The sequence below is a fragment of the Oncorhynchus masou genome, chromosome 24, assembly GCF_036934945.1.
Source record: "Oncorhynchus masou masou isolate Uvic2021 chromosome 24, UVic_Omas_1.1, whole genome shotgun sequence".
Classification (NCBI taxonomy): Eukaryota; Metazoa; Chordata; class Actinopteri; order Salmoniformes; family Salmonidae; genus Oncorhynchus; species Oncorhynchus masou.
Window position 1 is genome coordinate 101,610,913 of NC_088235.1, and position 14,927 is coordinate 101,625,839.

At 40.6% G+C, this 14,927-nt stretch overlaps 1 protein-coding gene across 1 annotated transcript in view; it reads right to left on the minus strand.

Annotated features, from left to right (window-relative positions):
* LOC135513154 (collagen alpha-1(XXIV) chain-like) overlaps positions 1-14,927 on the minus strand; it is a 243,408-nt gene that overhangs the window by 181,616 nt on the left and 46,865 nt on the right. The window contains exon 4 of the mRNA XM_064935912.1: positions 3,838-3,891. Coding sequence (XP_064791984.1) covers positions 3,838-3,891 — 54 coding nt within the window. The remainder of the gene's footprint in view (positions 1-3,837; positions 3,892-14,927) is intronic.

Consider the following 14,927-nt stretch of genomic DNA (forward strand, 5'->3'; position numbering starts at 1 on the left):
ACTAAACAAGTGGAACCAAGAGAAGTGACGTGTTTTACAGAAGACATTACAAAGACGAAAACCGAGAGATGTTCTCCTGTGTTCCCCTTGAGTATATTCAGGTTTTAGTTTCGTCTGATGTTTGTTTAGTAGTCTGATGTTTTGTTTATTAGTCTGATGTTTTGTTTAGTCTGATGTTTGTTTAGTAGTCTGATGTTCTCTTCAGTTTGATGTTTGTTTAGTAGTCTGATGTTTTGTTTAGTCTGATGTTTGTTTAGTAGTCTGATGTTTTGTTTAGTCTGATGTTTTGTTTAGTTTGATGTTTGTTTAGAAGTCTAATGTTTTGTTTATTAGTCTGATGTTTTGTTTAGTCTGATGTTTGTTTAGTAGTCTGATGTTCTCTTCAGTTTGATGTTTGTTTAGTAGTCTAATGTTTTGTTTAGTCTGATGTTTGTTTAGTCTGATGTTTTGTTTCGTCTGATGTTTTGTTTAGTCTGATGTTTTGTTTCATCTGATGTTTTGTTTAGTCTGATGATTGTTTAGTCTGATGTTTTGTTTAGTCTGACGTTTTGTTTAGTCTGATGTTCTCTTCAGTTTGATGTTTGTTTAGTAGTCTAATGTTTTGTTTCGTCTGATGTTTTGTTTCATCTGATGTTTTGTTTAGTCTGATGTTTTGTTTCGTCTGATGTTTTGTTTAGTCTGATGATTGTTTAGTCTGATGTTTGTTTAGTCTGATGTTTTGTTTAGTCTGATGTTTTGTTTAGTCTGACGTTTTGTTTAGTCTGATGTTTTGTTTAGTTTGATGTTTGTTTAGTAGTCTAATGTTTTGTTTAGTCTGATGTTTGTTTAGTCTGATGTTTTGTTACGTCTGATGTTTTGTTTAGTCTGATGTTTTGTTTAGTCTGATGTTTTGTTTAGTCTGATGTTTTGTTTAGTCTGATGTTTGTTTAGTAGTCTAATGTTTTGTTTAGTCTGATGTTTGTTTAGTAGTCTGATGTTTTGTTTAGAAGTCTGATGTTTTATTTAGTCTGGTGTTTTGTTTAGGAGTCTGATGTTTGTTTAGTGGTCTAATGTTTTGTTTAGTCTGATGTTTGTTTAGTCTGATGTTTTGTTACGTCTGATGTTTTGTTTAGTCTGATGTTTTGTTTAGTCTGATGTTTTGTTTAGTCTGATGTTTTGTTTAGTCTGATGTTTGTTTAGTAGTCTAATGTTTTGTTTAGTCTGATGTTTGTTTAGTAGTCTGATGTTTTGTTTAGAAGTCTGATGTTTTATTTAGTCTGGTGTTTTGTTTAGGAGTCTGATGTTTGTTTAGTAGTCTGATGTTTTGTTTAGTAGTCTGATGTTTTATTTAGTCTGGTGTTTTGTTTAGTAGTCTGATGTTTTGTTTAGTCTGAGTCTTAGTTTTGTTTAAATCAGATCAGACTTTATTTGTCACATGCGCCGAATACAAGTTTAGACCTTACCGTGAAATGCTTACTGACAAGCCCTTAACCAACAGTGCAGTTCAAAAAGAGTTATGAAAATATTTACCAAATAAACTAAAAAATAATAAAAAGTAACAAAATAACATAACAATAACGTGGCTATATACAGGGTACCGAGTCAGTACCGAGTCAGTGTGCGAGGGTACAGGTTAGTTGAGGTAATTTGTACATGTAGGCAGGGGTGGAGTGACTATGCATAGATAATAAACAGCGAGAAGCAGCAGTGTACAAAACAAATGGGGGGGGGTAATGTAAATAGTCTGGTAGCCATTTGATTAATTTTTCAGCAGTATGGCTTGCTGGTAGAAGCTGTTAAGAAGCCTTTTGGTCCTAGACTTGGCGCTCTGGTACCGCTTGCAGGGCAGTAGCAGAGAAACCAGTCTATGACTTGGGTGACTGGAGTCTCTGACAATTTTATGGGCTTTCCTCTGACACCGCCTCGCCTAGAGGTCCTGGATGGCAGGAAACTTGGCCCCAGTGATGTACTGGGCTGTTTGCACTATCCTCTGTAGTGCCTTACGATCAGATGCCAAGCAGTTGCCATACCAGGCGGTGATGCAACCAGTCAGGATGCTGTCGATGGTGCAGCTGTAGAACCTTTTGAGGATCTGGGGAGCCATGACAAATCTTTTCAGTCTCCTGATGGAGAAAATATTTTGTTGTGCTCTCTTCATGACTGACTTGGTGTGTTTGGACCATGATAGTTTGTTGGTGATGTTGACACCAAGGAACTTGAAACTCTCAACTTGCTCCACAAAAGCCTGTTTTGTTTAGTCTGGCGTCTTGTTTAGTGTGATATCTTGCTTAGTCTGATGTTTTGTTTATTAGTCTGATGTTTTGTTTATTCTGATGTTTGTTTAGTAGTCTTATGTTTGTTTAGTCTGATGTTTGTTTATTAGTCTGATGTTTTGTTTATTAGTCTGATGTTTTGTTTAGTAGTCTGATGTTTTCTTTAGTCTGATGTTTTCTTTAGTCTGATGTTTGTTTAGTCCAATGTTTTATTTTGACTCAGGTTTTTTAGTTTTTCAATTAATTGATTGTAAATTGACTTTGGGTCCTTGAAAAGCACTATATATGTCCCATGTATTATTATCATTATTATTATCATTATTAGTATAATCATTATTATCATTATTATCACCATTATTATCATTATTATTATCATCATTATTATCATTATTAGTAAAATCATTATTATTATCATTATTATTATCACCATTATTATCATTAGTATTACCATCATTATTATCATTATTAGTATAATCATTATTAATATCATTATTATTATTATCATCATTAGTATTCTCATTATTATAATAATTATTATCATATTTATTCTCATTATTATTATCATGATTATTCTTATTATCATAATTATCATTAATATTATTATTATCATTCTTATTATCATTATTATATCTGGCAGGCATACACATGTACTTGTACTTGTGCACGCACGCACACACACGCACACACACACACACGCACACACACACACGCACACACCAGGTAACTACCTCTCTCAAAGCATAAATGTATACCATTCACTCTAATACTGTAGATAGCAGAATGTTCAAATGCCAGGGCATTGAGGTCAAATCATGTCTAGTGCTATTGAATGATCTCCCCAGGGCTGTGATCAGAGCGTTGTGATCAGAGCGTAATGATCAGAGCATTGTTCAGTCTCAACAACACAAGTGACACAGCACCATCTGGAGCTACTTTTTCTACCTTGATGCTCTACCTTGGTCCAGGGAAGTAAACATTGTATGTGTTCTCCTCTCACAGGACCATCTCATTCAGCCACACCATTACAGCTCATCCCTGGTTCTTGTTGGAATCACATAAACCACTAGCATGTCTGTCAGCAGCTCTGTCACGGTGCTGGATCCCTGGGGTGAACACAGCCAAACCAAAGACATATGGGTTGTGTCTAGCTTGTGTCTGTGGATTGATGATGACGACGTGAGAGTGCACTGAGAAGTGTATTCAGCCACAGAGTGGGCGTGTGAGCTGTGTGCATCTGTGCTCTCTGGCAGGTTCAGTCTTAACATGCCTCACCAGGACAATAAACCTGACCTCACATTGGCTGTAATGAGGACCACTACTAGCTACTTCCTGACATGTCCTGGAATAACCCTTGAAGAAGCCATTTTAAAGTCCATCATGACCTTTAGAGATCTTATAACAACATACTGTAGCACCGTACAACACTGTACATAAAACACTGCTAGTGTTCAGCTGCGCCTGTGATGTTAATCTTTTAAGCTGCCTATCACCTCAGGGAAGGGAGTGGCACCTCCGAACGCTCGATGACACCCCAGTGACATCACACCTGTTCACGGACAGGTAAAACACATTTTACAGTACTCACCCGAGCTCCTCTCTTCCCAGCAGGACCAGGTAGACCCCGGGGACCAGGAGGACCCTTTAATAGAGAAAGAGAGACAGAGAGAAAAAAGAGAAGAGAAAGGACAAGAGAGAGAGACACATACGTCAAAAGACACGCAAATAAGTTCTAAATGAGAAGTGATAGCATGCTGTTTAATGTATAGGTAGATGTGGGGAGGTGGATACTGTGATTACTATATGTAAGAGAGGCCAATGTTCTCCAAACCAGTAATGGCAAAGCTTTTAGCCAGTTCTGGGATTAACATAAACTCTTTGTCAATGCAGGAAGAAACACATGGTATGATTCCACTTCATGTTAGTTTGGATGCAAGATGTAAAAGAAGAAGGAGAGAAAGAAGCGCAACACTTTTACATTCCAGTGTTGGAACTGAAGACTCTAGTAAAGTACTGGTAAAACATGATTTTTATGTGGTATGTTATGTGGTAGATTTTTTGCCATCCCACAAATGCATAAGAAACTCCCACGAATGCACACATCCACACTACACAGATGTGGAATACGGAGCTCACCTGTGAACTTTCAGAATACAGACATACATCCGGTAGGATGGCACATCAAATCAAATCTAATTTTATTTGTCACATACACATGGTTAGCAGATGTTAATGCGACTGTAGCGAAATGCTTGTGCTTCTAGTTCCGACAATGCAGTAATAACCAACAAGTAATCTAACTAACAATTCCAAAACTACTGTCTTATACACACAAGTGTAAGGGGACAAAGAATATGTACATAAAGATATATGAATGAGTGATGGTACAGAGCAGCATAGGCAAGATACAGTAGATAGTATCGAGTACAGTATATACATATGAGATGAGTATGTAAACAAAGTGGCATAGTTAAAGTGGCTAGTGATGCATGTATTACATAAAGATGCAGTAGATGATATAGAGTACAGTATATACGTATACATATGAGATTAATAATGTAGGGTATGTAAACATTATATTAGGTAGCATTGCTTAAAGTGGCTAGTGATATATTTTACATCATTTCCCATTATTAAAGTGGCTGGAGTTGAGTCAGTGTGTTGGCAGCAGCCACTCAATGTTAGTGGTTGCTGTTTAACAGTCTGATGGCCTTGAGATAGAAGCTGTTTTTCAGTCTCTCGGTCCCAGCTTTGATGCACCTGTACTGACCTCGACTTCTGGATGATAGCGGGGTGAACAGGCAGTGGCTCGGGTGGTGGTTGTCCTTGATGATCGTTATGGCCTTTCTGTAACATCGGGTGGTGTAAGTGTCCTGGAGGGCAGGTAGTTTGCCCCCGGTGATGCGTTGTGCAGACCTCACTACCCTCTGGAGAGCCTTATGGTTGTGGGCGGAGCAGTTGCCGTACCAGGCGGTGATACAGCCTGCCAGGATGCTCTCGATTGTGCATCTGTAGAAGTTTGTGAGTGCTTTTGGTGACAAGCCGAATTTCTTCAGCCTCCTGAAGTTGAAGAGGCGCTGCTGCGCCTTCTTCACGATGCTGTCTGTGTGGGTGGACCAATTCAGTTTGTCTGTGATGTGTATGCCGAGGAACTTAAAACTTACTACCCTCTCCACTACTGTTCCATCGATGTGGATAGGGGGGTGTTCCCTCTGCTGTTTCCTAAAGTCCACAAACATCTCCTTAGTTTTGTTGACGTTGAGTGTGAGGTTATTTTCCTGACACCACACTCCGAGGGCCCTCACCTCCTCCCTGTAGGCCGTCTCGTCGTTGTTGGTAATCAAGCCTACCACTGTTGTGTCGTCCGCAAACTTGATGATTGAGTTGGAGGCGTGCGTGGCTACACAGTCGTGGTTGAACAGGGAGTACAGGAGAGGGCTCAGAACGCACCCTTGTGGGGCCCCAGTGTTGAGGATCAGCGGGGTGGAGATGTTGTTGCCTACCCTCACCACCTGGGGGCGGCCCGTCAGGAAGTCCAGTACCCAGTTGCACAGGGCGGGGTCGAGACCCAGGGTCTTGAGCTTGATGATGAGCTTGGAGGGTACTGTGGTGTTAAATGCCGAGCTGTAGTCGATGAACAGCATTCTCACATAGGTATTCCTCTTGTCCAGATGGGTTAGGGCAGTGTGCAGTGTGGTTGAGATTGCATCGTCTGTGGACCTATTTGGGTGGTAAGCAAATTGGAGTGGGTCTAGGGTGTCAGGTAGGGTGGAGGTGATATGGTCCTTGACTAGTCTCTCAAAGCACTTCATGATGACGGAAGTGAGTGCTACGGGGCGGTAGTCGTTTAGCTCAGTTACCTTAGCTTTCTTGGGAACAGGAACAATGGTGGCCCTCTTGAAGCATGTGGGAACAGCAGACTGAGATAGGGATTGATTGAATATGTCCCTAAACACACTAGCCAGCTGGTCTGCGCATGCTCTGAGGGCGCGGCTGGGGATGCCATCTGGGCCTCCAGCCTTGCGAGGGTTAACACGTTTAAATGTTTTACTCACCTCGGCTGCAGTGAAGGAGAGTCCGCATGTTTCCGTTGCAGGCCGTGTCAATGGCACTGTATTGTCCTCAAAGCGGGCAAAAAAGTTATTTAGTCTGCTTGGGAGCAAGACATCCTGGTCCGTGACTGGGCTGGTTTTCTTTTTGTAATCCGTGATTGACTGTAGACCCTGCCACATACCTCTTGTGTCTGAGCCGTTGAATTGAGATTCTACTTTGACTCTATACTGACGCTTAGCTTGTTTGATTGCCTTGCGGAGGGAATAGCTGCACTGTTTTTATTCGGTCATGTTTCCAGTCACCTTGCCCTGATTAAAAGCAGTGGTTCGCGCTTTCAGTTTCACGCGAATGCTACCATCAATCCACGGTTTCTGGTTTGGGAATGTTTTAATCGTTGCTATGGGAACGACATCTTCAACGCACGTTCTAATGAACTCGCACACCGAATCAGCGTATTCGTCAATGTTGTTGTCTGACGCAATACGAAACATATCCCAGTCCACGTGATGGAAGCAGTCTTGGAGTGTGGAATCAGATTGGTCGGACCAGCGTTGGACAGACTTCAGCGTGAGAGCTTCTTATTTACAGTATGATGCAAAATGCATCATACCGGCTGTATTTCTGTAATTTGAAAGTTATACATCTTGAAAACTTGTTTGCTGACGTGCAAAACATTTTGAGACTATATCAACAATTAACTAATGAAACAAATTACAAAATACCGTTTTTGGGTGGAGTTTTCCTTTAAAGTATTATTGGAAACTGGAGGCTTTTCAAATTAATTTGCAGTTATCATGTATACTTCATGGGCTGCTGATCCAAGTCAAACAAACAGAGAGAGAGAGAGGATATCACTGGACCAACTTACAGGAAAAGGGTTCGCTGAGTGCCTTGGCTCTGGATGGGTAATACTGATGACAATCTGACTGCTATGACACTGTGTTCACAATTTAGCAAGCTGCTAAACAGCATGAAAGAGTCTGACGGTCAGGTCATATAATACACACAGACAGTCATGGAAAAACTATTTGAGATAATACAGAATAATAAATGAAGAGTGTGTGTGTGTGTGTGTGTGTGTGTGTGTGTGTGTGTGTGTGTGTGTGTGTGTGTGTGTGTGTGTGTGTGTGTGTGTGTGTGTGTGTGTGTGTGTGTGTGTGTGTGTGTGTGTTTCCAAGGGAGTCCTGCACATTCTATTCCTCTCTGTCAGCATCAGAGGGACAAAGAGATAATGTCTCAGAGACAGAAACAGCTGGTTGCTCATGGAGTCACACTCCTACACACACAGTGATGGAAACATTGAGTGCACTACTACCGCCTTCTTCTCACCAAAACAACCGGCCCAAGAGAGACAATGATTCTTCTTTCTTTCTTTATCTGATGATAATATTAGCAGCGTGATGGCTGCATGTTGTGCCTAACAAAACCCTAAAACTGGGAGTGTATTCAACATTTCACACGACCCCTTATGTCTTTTTGCTTTTACATGTATCTTTATGGCATGTGCCATGTAATATCTGTTCATTTGCTTTCTACTGTAGGTAACATCAGACTGAATGCTGCACTCACCATTGTTCTCTGTGGTTGAACCAGGCTAGGAGGCACTAATAGTACCAGCAGTGAAATGTATTTCAGATAGAGGAAGTGAATCATGAAGGCGATGATTGAGAAATCTGTACTTCCTCCCTCTTTGAAGTGCCTTTGAACTGTGCAGCTGGGGTGAACTCCCCCAAACATCCTCCTCAAATCCCAGTGTCGAGTCAAACTGGATCTCAATGGGACCCGATCAAAATATCATAAATGTTAAAATCAGCATAGACCAGCCTAAATTTCAAGCTGGTCCATGCAGGTCTATGCTGGTCTGATGTTGGTCAAGCTGGTCTGACCAGCATGGTCTAGCTGGTTAGGCTGGCCGACTAGCTGGTCAAGCTGGTGATGCTGTTGACCAGCTTATTCAGTTATACTGGTGATGCTGGTATGCCGGTGACCAGCTTTTGCAGTTATACTGGTGATGCTGGTATGCTGGTAGCCAAACTGGTCCATGCTGGTCTATGCTGGTCTAGCTGGTCAAGCTTGTCTGCAAAACCATGGCCATCATTATCATATTTCCCAGCATGCTCTATTGCAGAATGATTATTATATATTTTTTCAAAATCTGTTTTTTATGCTACACAAAGATAAATAACATACATTTTTCTAAACTAATCCAATATGTTGGACTTATTGCACCTTTTACCAAAATGGTTGTTCCAGTTTAGATGCTTTAGGTCGTCTCATTTAATCATCTCACCTTTCCAACCCTGGCAGTCATTGTGAATGCAGATTGTGGGTGAATAAAAGTTCACATTTTTGGATATCCCCGCTCTGGCTGGATTCCAAAAGAAATTAAATGCTTAATGCTTGTTTTGCTGGTGACCAGGATATGGAGGTACGCTGGTGACCAGTTTATGCTGGTCACCAGTGTCCAAAACACAGGGAAGGCTAGTGGTCACCAGCAAAAACACAGTGATGGCTGGCCACCAGTAAAAACACAGTGATGGCTGGCCACCAGTAAAAACACAGTGATGGCTGGCCACCAGTAAAAACACAGTGATGGCTGGCCACCAGCAAAAACACAGTGATGGCTGGCCACCAGTAAAAACACAGTGATGGCTGGCCACCAGTAAAAACACAGTGATGACTGGCCACCAGTAAAAACACACTGATGGCTGGCCACCAGTAAAAACACAGTGATGGCTGGCCACCAGTAAAAACACAGTGATGGCTGGCCACCAGCAAAAACACAGTGATGGCTGGCCACCAGTAAAAACACAGTGATGGCTGGCCACCAGTAAAAACACAGTGATGGCTGGCCACCAGTAAAAACACAGTGATGGCTGGCCACCAGTAAAAACACAGTGATGGCTGGCCACCAGTAAAAACACAGTGATGGCTGGCCACCAGTAAAAACACAGTGATGGCTGGCCACCAGTAAAAACACAGTGATGGCTGGCCACCAGTAAAAATACAGCAAAGGCTGTCCTATGCTGATCTATGCTATTCTTTTCAGCAGAGTAGGTAATTGCTATTGTAGTTATTGCTAAATTACTACCTGCTAAATAATGGGCTGTAATAGTATAACTACATAGTTATTGTAAACATGATCCTCCCCTTCTATGGAATGCTCACCGCCCTCATATGTCATGTCTGATAAAACGTTTTACCTGGTTCTTCAATGATAGATGGTACAGATAAGGTTAAATTAACAAGTAAAGACCAACAATGTCCAACTTACCACATGGAATGTTCAATGGCTCCTTGAGGGGGGAAAAAGCATATTGTTCTCAAACACTTAAAATGATTGTCAGCAGATGTGGTTTTCTTGTAAGAGTTACATTTAAAAAAATATGAAAAATGTAACATTTAAAGAGGAGCTGGGTTGGAAAAGCCTATGTTGCCACCTACTGTAGTAACAGCAGAGGTGTAGGCATCCTGATAAATAAGAATACATAATTGTCCCACATATCCCAGCACATGGACCAATAAGTTTTCTAATTCTGAATTGTACCTTAGATGATGAAAGATACACATTGATTTCATTGTACAGTATATCCAAACAGAGGTAAATCTGGTGGTTTTAGAACCAATTAAAGCTATATTAGATCAAATCCAGACAGGAACTATTATTTTAGCAGGTGACCTTAAGCATACATTCGATAAGATTGGCAGATGTTGTAATAAAAAAGGCAAATTTACTGTTGGGATCCTCCAAAGCGGCTGAACATTTTTATCTCTACAAATAATTTACATGATACCTGGAGATTACAATTCCCAAAAACAAAATACTATTTTTTTGTCAAAGTAAGACAAGCTACTCAAGAATTGACTACTTTTTTTTAAATGGGCTCAACAATTTACTGGATTCAAAAATGTATGATATAGTGATATCGGATCATTATTCACCAACAGAATTTGGAGAATGAAGAATGCGCATCTTCTGGACTCTAAATGTATTAATTACATTAAAAAATTAAAAAATAAATTGCCATTACATATGTAGACTTAGAGGACAGAGAAAAGCCGACCCCAAAATAATTTGAGATGACTTTAAGGCATGCATATGTGGAATGATAATATCATATCCTGCTAAAGTAAATTATGATTTCAAAATTAAAAATAAATCTAAATAAATCACTCCTTGAAAAATCCCATAAAAAATCTTTACATTTCTGAACTCATGCAGGAATACGATCTTTAACTTTTGAAGAAAGCCAACAACTACATGTAAAACTCAAATAAAGCATACTTCTTAATGGCAAATATACCTGGTAAATAAAGTACAGTCGTGGCCAAAAGTTTTGAGAATGACACAAATATACATTTTCACAAAGTCTGCTGCCTCAGTTTGTATGATGGAAATTTGAATATACTCCAGAATGAAGAGTGATCAGATTAATTGCAATTAATTGCAAAGTCCCAATTTGGCATGCAAATGAACCGAATCCCCCAAAAACATTTCCACTGCATTTCAGCCCTGCCACAAAAGGACCAGCTGACATCATGTCAGTGATTCTCTTGTTAACACAGGTGTGAGTGTTGACAAAGACAAGGCTGGAGATCACTCTGTCATGCGGATTGAGTTCGAATAACAGACTGGAAGTTTCAAAAGGAGGGTGGTGCTTGGAATCATTGTTCTTCTTCTGTCAACCATGGTTACCTTCAAGGAAACACATGCCGTCATCGTTGCTTTTCACAAAAAAGGGCTTCACAGGCAAGGATATTGCTGCCAGTAAGATTGCACCTAATCACCCATTTATCGGATCATCAAGAACGTCAAGGAGAGCGGTTCAATTGTTGTGAAGAAGGCTTCAGAGCACCCAAGAAAGTCCAGCAAGCGCCAGGACCATCTCCTAAAGTTCATTCAGCTGCGGCATCGGGGCACCACCAGTACAGAGCTTGCTCAGGAATGGCAGCAGGCAGGTGTGAGTGCATCTGCACGCACAGTGAGGCAAAGATTTTTGGAGGATGGCTGGTGTCATGAAGGGCAGCAAAGAAGCCACCTCTCTCCAGGAAAAACATCAGGGACCGACTGATATTCTGCAAAAGGTACAGGGATTGGACTGCTGAGGAATGGGGTAAAGTCATTTTCTCTGATGAGTCCCCTTTCCAATTGTTTGGGGCACCCGGAAAAAGTATTGTCAGGAGAAGACAAGGTGAGCGCTACCATCAGACCTGTGTCATGCCAACAGTAAAGCATCCTGACACCATTCATGTGTGGGGTTGCTTCTCAGCCAAGGGAGTGGGCTCACTCACAATTTTGCCTAAGAACACAGCCATGAATAATGAATGGTACCAACACATCCTCTGAGAGCAACTTCTCCCAACCATCCAGGAACCGTTTGGTGACGAACAATGCCTTTTCCAGCATGATGGAGCACCTTGCCATAAGGCAAAAGTGATTACTAAGTGACTCGGGGAACAAAACATTGATATTTTGGGTCTATATCCAGGAAACTCCACAGACCTTAATCCCATTAAGAACTTGTGGTCATTCCTTAAGAGGCGGGTGGACAAACAAAACCCACAAATTCTGACAAACTCCAAGCATTGATTATGCAAGAATGGACTGCCATCAGTCAGGATGTGGCCCAGAAGATAATTGACAGCATGCCTGGGAGGATTGCAGAGGTCTTGAAAAAGAAGGGTCAACACTGCGAATATTGACTCTTTGCATCAACTTCATGTTGTTGTCAATAAAAGCATTTGACACTTATGAAATACTTGTAATTGTACTTCAGTATTCCGTAGTAACATCTGACAAAAATATCTAAAGACACTGAAGCAGCAAACTTTGTGGAAATTAATATTTGTGTCATTCTCAAAACTTTTGGCCACGACTGTACACTAGAGTGCATTCTGAAAGTATTCAGACCCCTTGACATTTTCCTAATTTTTTTATGTTACAGCTTTTTTGTATTAAATAGTTTTTTCCCCTCATCAATCTGCACATAATACCCCATAATGACAAGTCCAATTTTTTTTTGGACTGAAAATGCAAATTTACATAAGTATTCAGGCCCTTTACACAGTACTTTGTTGAAGCACCTTTGGCAGCGATTACAACCTCGAGTCTTCTTGGGAGTGACGCAACAAGCCTGGCACACCTGTATTTGAGTAATTTCTCCCATTGTTCTCTGCAGATCCTCTCAAGCTCTGTCAGGTTGGATGGGGAGAGTCGCTGCACAGCTATTGTCAGGTCTCTCCAGAGATATTCAATCGGGTTCAAGTCCAGGCTTTGGCTGGGCCACTCAAGGACATTCAGAGACTTGTCCTGAAGCCACTCCTTCATTGTCTTGGCTGTGTGTTTAGTGTCGCTGTCCTGTTCGAAGGTGAACCTTAGCCCCAATCTGAGGTCCTGAGCGCTCTGGATCAGATTTTCATCAAGGTCTCTGTACTTTGCTCCGTTCACCTTTCCCTTGATCCTGGCTAGTCTCCTAGTCCCTGCCCCTAAAAAACATCCCAAACAGCATGATGCTGCCACCACCAGGCTTCACCGTAGGGATGGTGCCAGGTTTCCTCCAGATGTGATGCTTGGCATTTAGGCCAAAGAGTTCAATCTTGGTTTCATCAGACCAGCGAATCTTGTTTCTCATGGTCTGAGAGTACTTTAGGTGCCTTTTGGGAAACTCCAAGCGGGCTGTCATGTGCCTTTTACTGAGGAGTGTCTTCTGTCTGGCCACTTTACCATAAAGGCCTGATTGGTGGAGTGCTGCAGAGATGGTTGTCCTTCTGGAAGGTTCTCCCATCTCCACAGAGGAACTCTAGAGCTCTGTCAGTGACCATTGGGTTTTTGATCACCTCCCTGACCAAGGCCCTTCTCCCCTGATGTCACGACTGATGCCACTGACAAGTATACTCGATCATAACAGACTTAATATGGGCAAATAAATCTTCCTCAGTCTGTGGGTGATTTAAAACATCCAGACTTGGAATTATATCAACTCGCCACCCAAGGCTTTTACTACAGACATATAGTTAAATGCACTAAAGAGGAACAATGGGTACATATTGAAGATGCTCATCCCCAGAATCTTTTTACATGTTTGTTTTCAAAAGATTAAGCTAAGAACATTAACAACTTCATAGTTAAGAACCTCATAACAATATGGAAGAACATGAAACGGGTTTTACAAGAACCAATATCACTCCTTAAAAACATTACCTTATGGAACAATCCTTGGATAGTTTTTCAGAATTCACAGAGAAATTAGTCCACATAAATAATTTAAGGCATAGAAACCATAAATTACTTGGTAATATAGAATTAAAAAGTAATTGTGGTCTGACCAATGTAGATAGTTTCAAATACAGGCAACTTACAAGTTACATGTCACGAAATTTTGATTTGAAATCTTTTGGACATCAGAGCAACATTGAGGGAATCGTATTTGAGCTCATACGATAGAGACAGTGAAGGCTGCTGAGAGGAAGACAACTCATAATAACAGCTGGAATGGAGCAAATTGAATGGCATCAAACAAATGGAAACCATATATTTTATGTATTTGATACCATTCCACTCAGGTGCCACCAACCTCCTGTGGATAGAGAAGATATACAAAACCTTGCATAGAGCATATCCAACTGACAATCTCTTAGAAAACAATATAAACAATTGGAACCAAGACTTAATTAAAAATAACTGATGTTGGCACAAGATGGAGGGAATGTTGGAGCATAACTAACAAAATTACAGTTAACAAAAATGTAGGCTTAATCCAGTATAAACTAATGTATAGAATTTATTACACAAGAGACAAAATTCACAAATTCTACAGTACAATGGCAGAGTAATGTCTTAAGTGTAAAACTAATAATACCTCAATAATCCATACTTTCTGGGAACGCTATAAAGTCCGGAAGTTGTGGATGGAGCTAGAAAGTTCGCTGTCAGAAGTATTACAATGTAAACTTACTTTCAATTCACCTGTCTGTATGTTTCAAGACATGGCTTAACCATAAATATCATGTAAACATGGGGTCAGCAACGGCTAAATCAAAACATACCACCAACCTGTGGAATCACCTTAAGAACACCCATCCAAAAGCCCATAATATGTATTATATTAAGTTAAAATAAGTGTTCATTCACTAACCCTTCATTCAGTATTGTTGCAATTGTCATTATTACAAAAATGTGTGTGTGCGTGCGTGTGTGCGTGTGTGTGTGTGTGTGCGTGTGTGTGTGTGTGTGTGTGTGTGTGTGTGTGTGTGTGTATGTGTGTGTGTGTATATATATATATTTTTAAATCGGCCGATTAATCGGCATCAGGGTTTTTTTTTTTGGCCTCCAATAATCGGTATCGGAATCGGCATGGACGGTCGACCTCTACTAAAAACTTATACATATACTAAGAAATCAATCAATCCGCCATCATAAACACAATGGAAAAATCTAAATATTTATTATTGAAATATTGAAATAGCATTGGCGACCAAGAAAAACAAATTGATACAATTTAAAGGCCAAGTGGCAAACAATAATGCAGACACTCGGGATGGGGGTGTGAGCATGTGGGTCTGAGCAGATGAGATGAAGAAATTGTTTGTGTGAGTCTGTAAGTTGTTTTGTCTATGTGTAAGTTT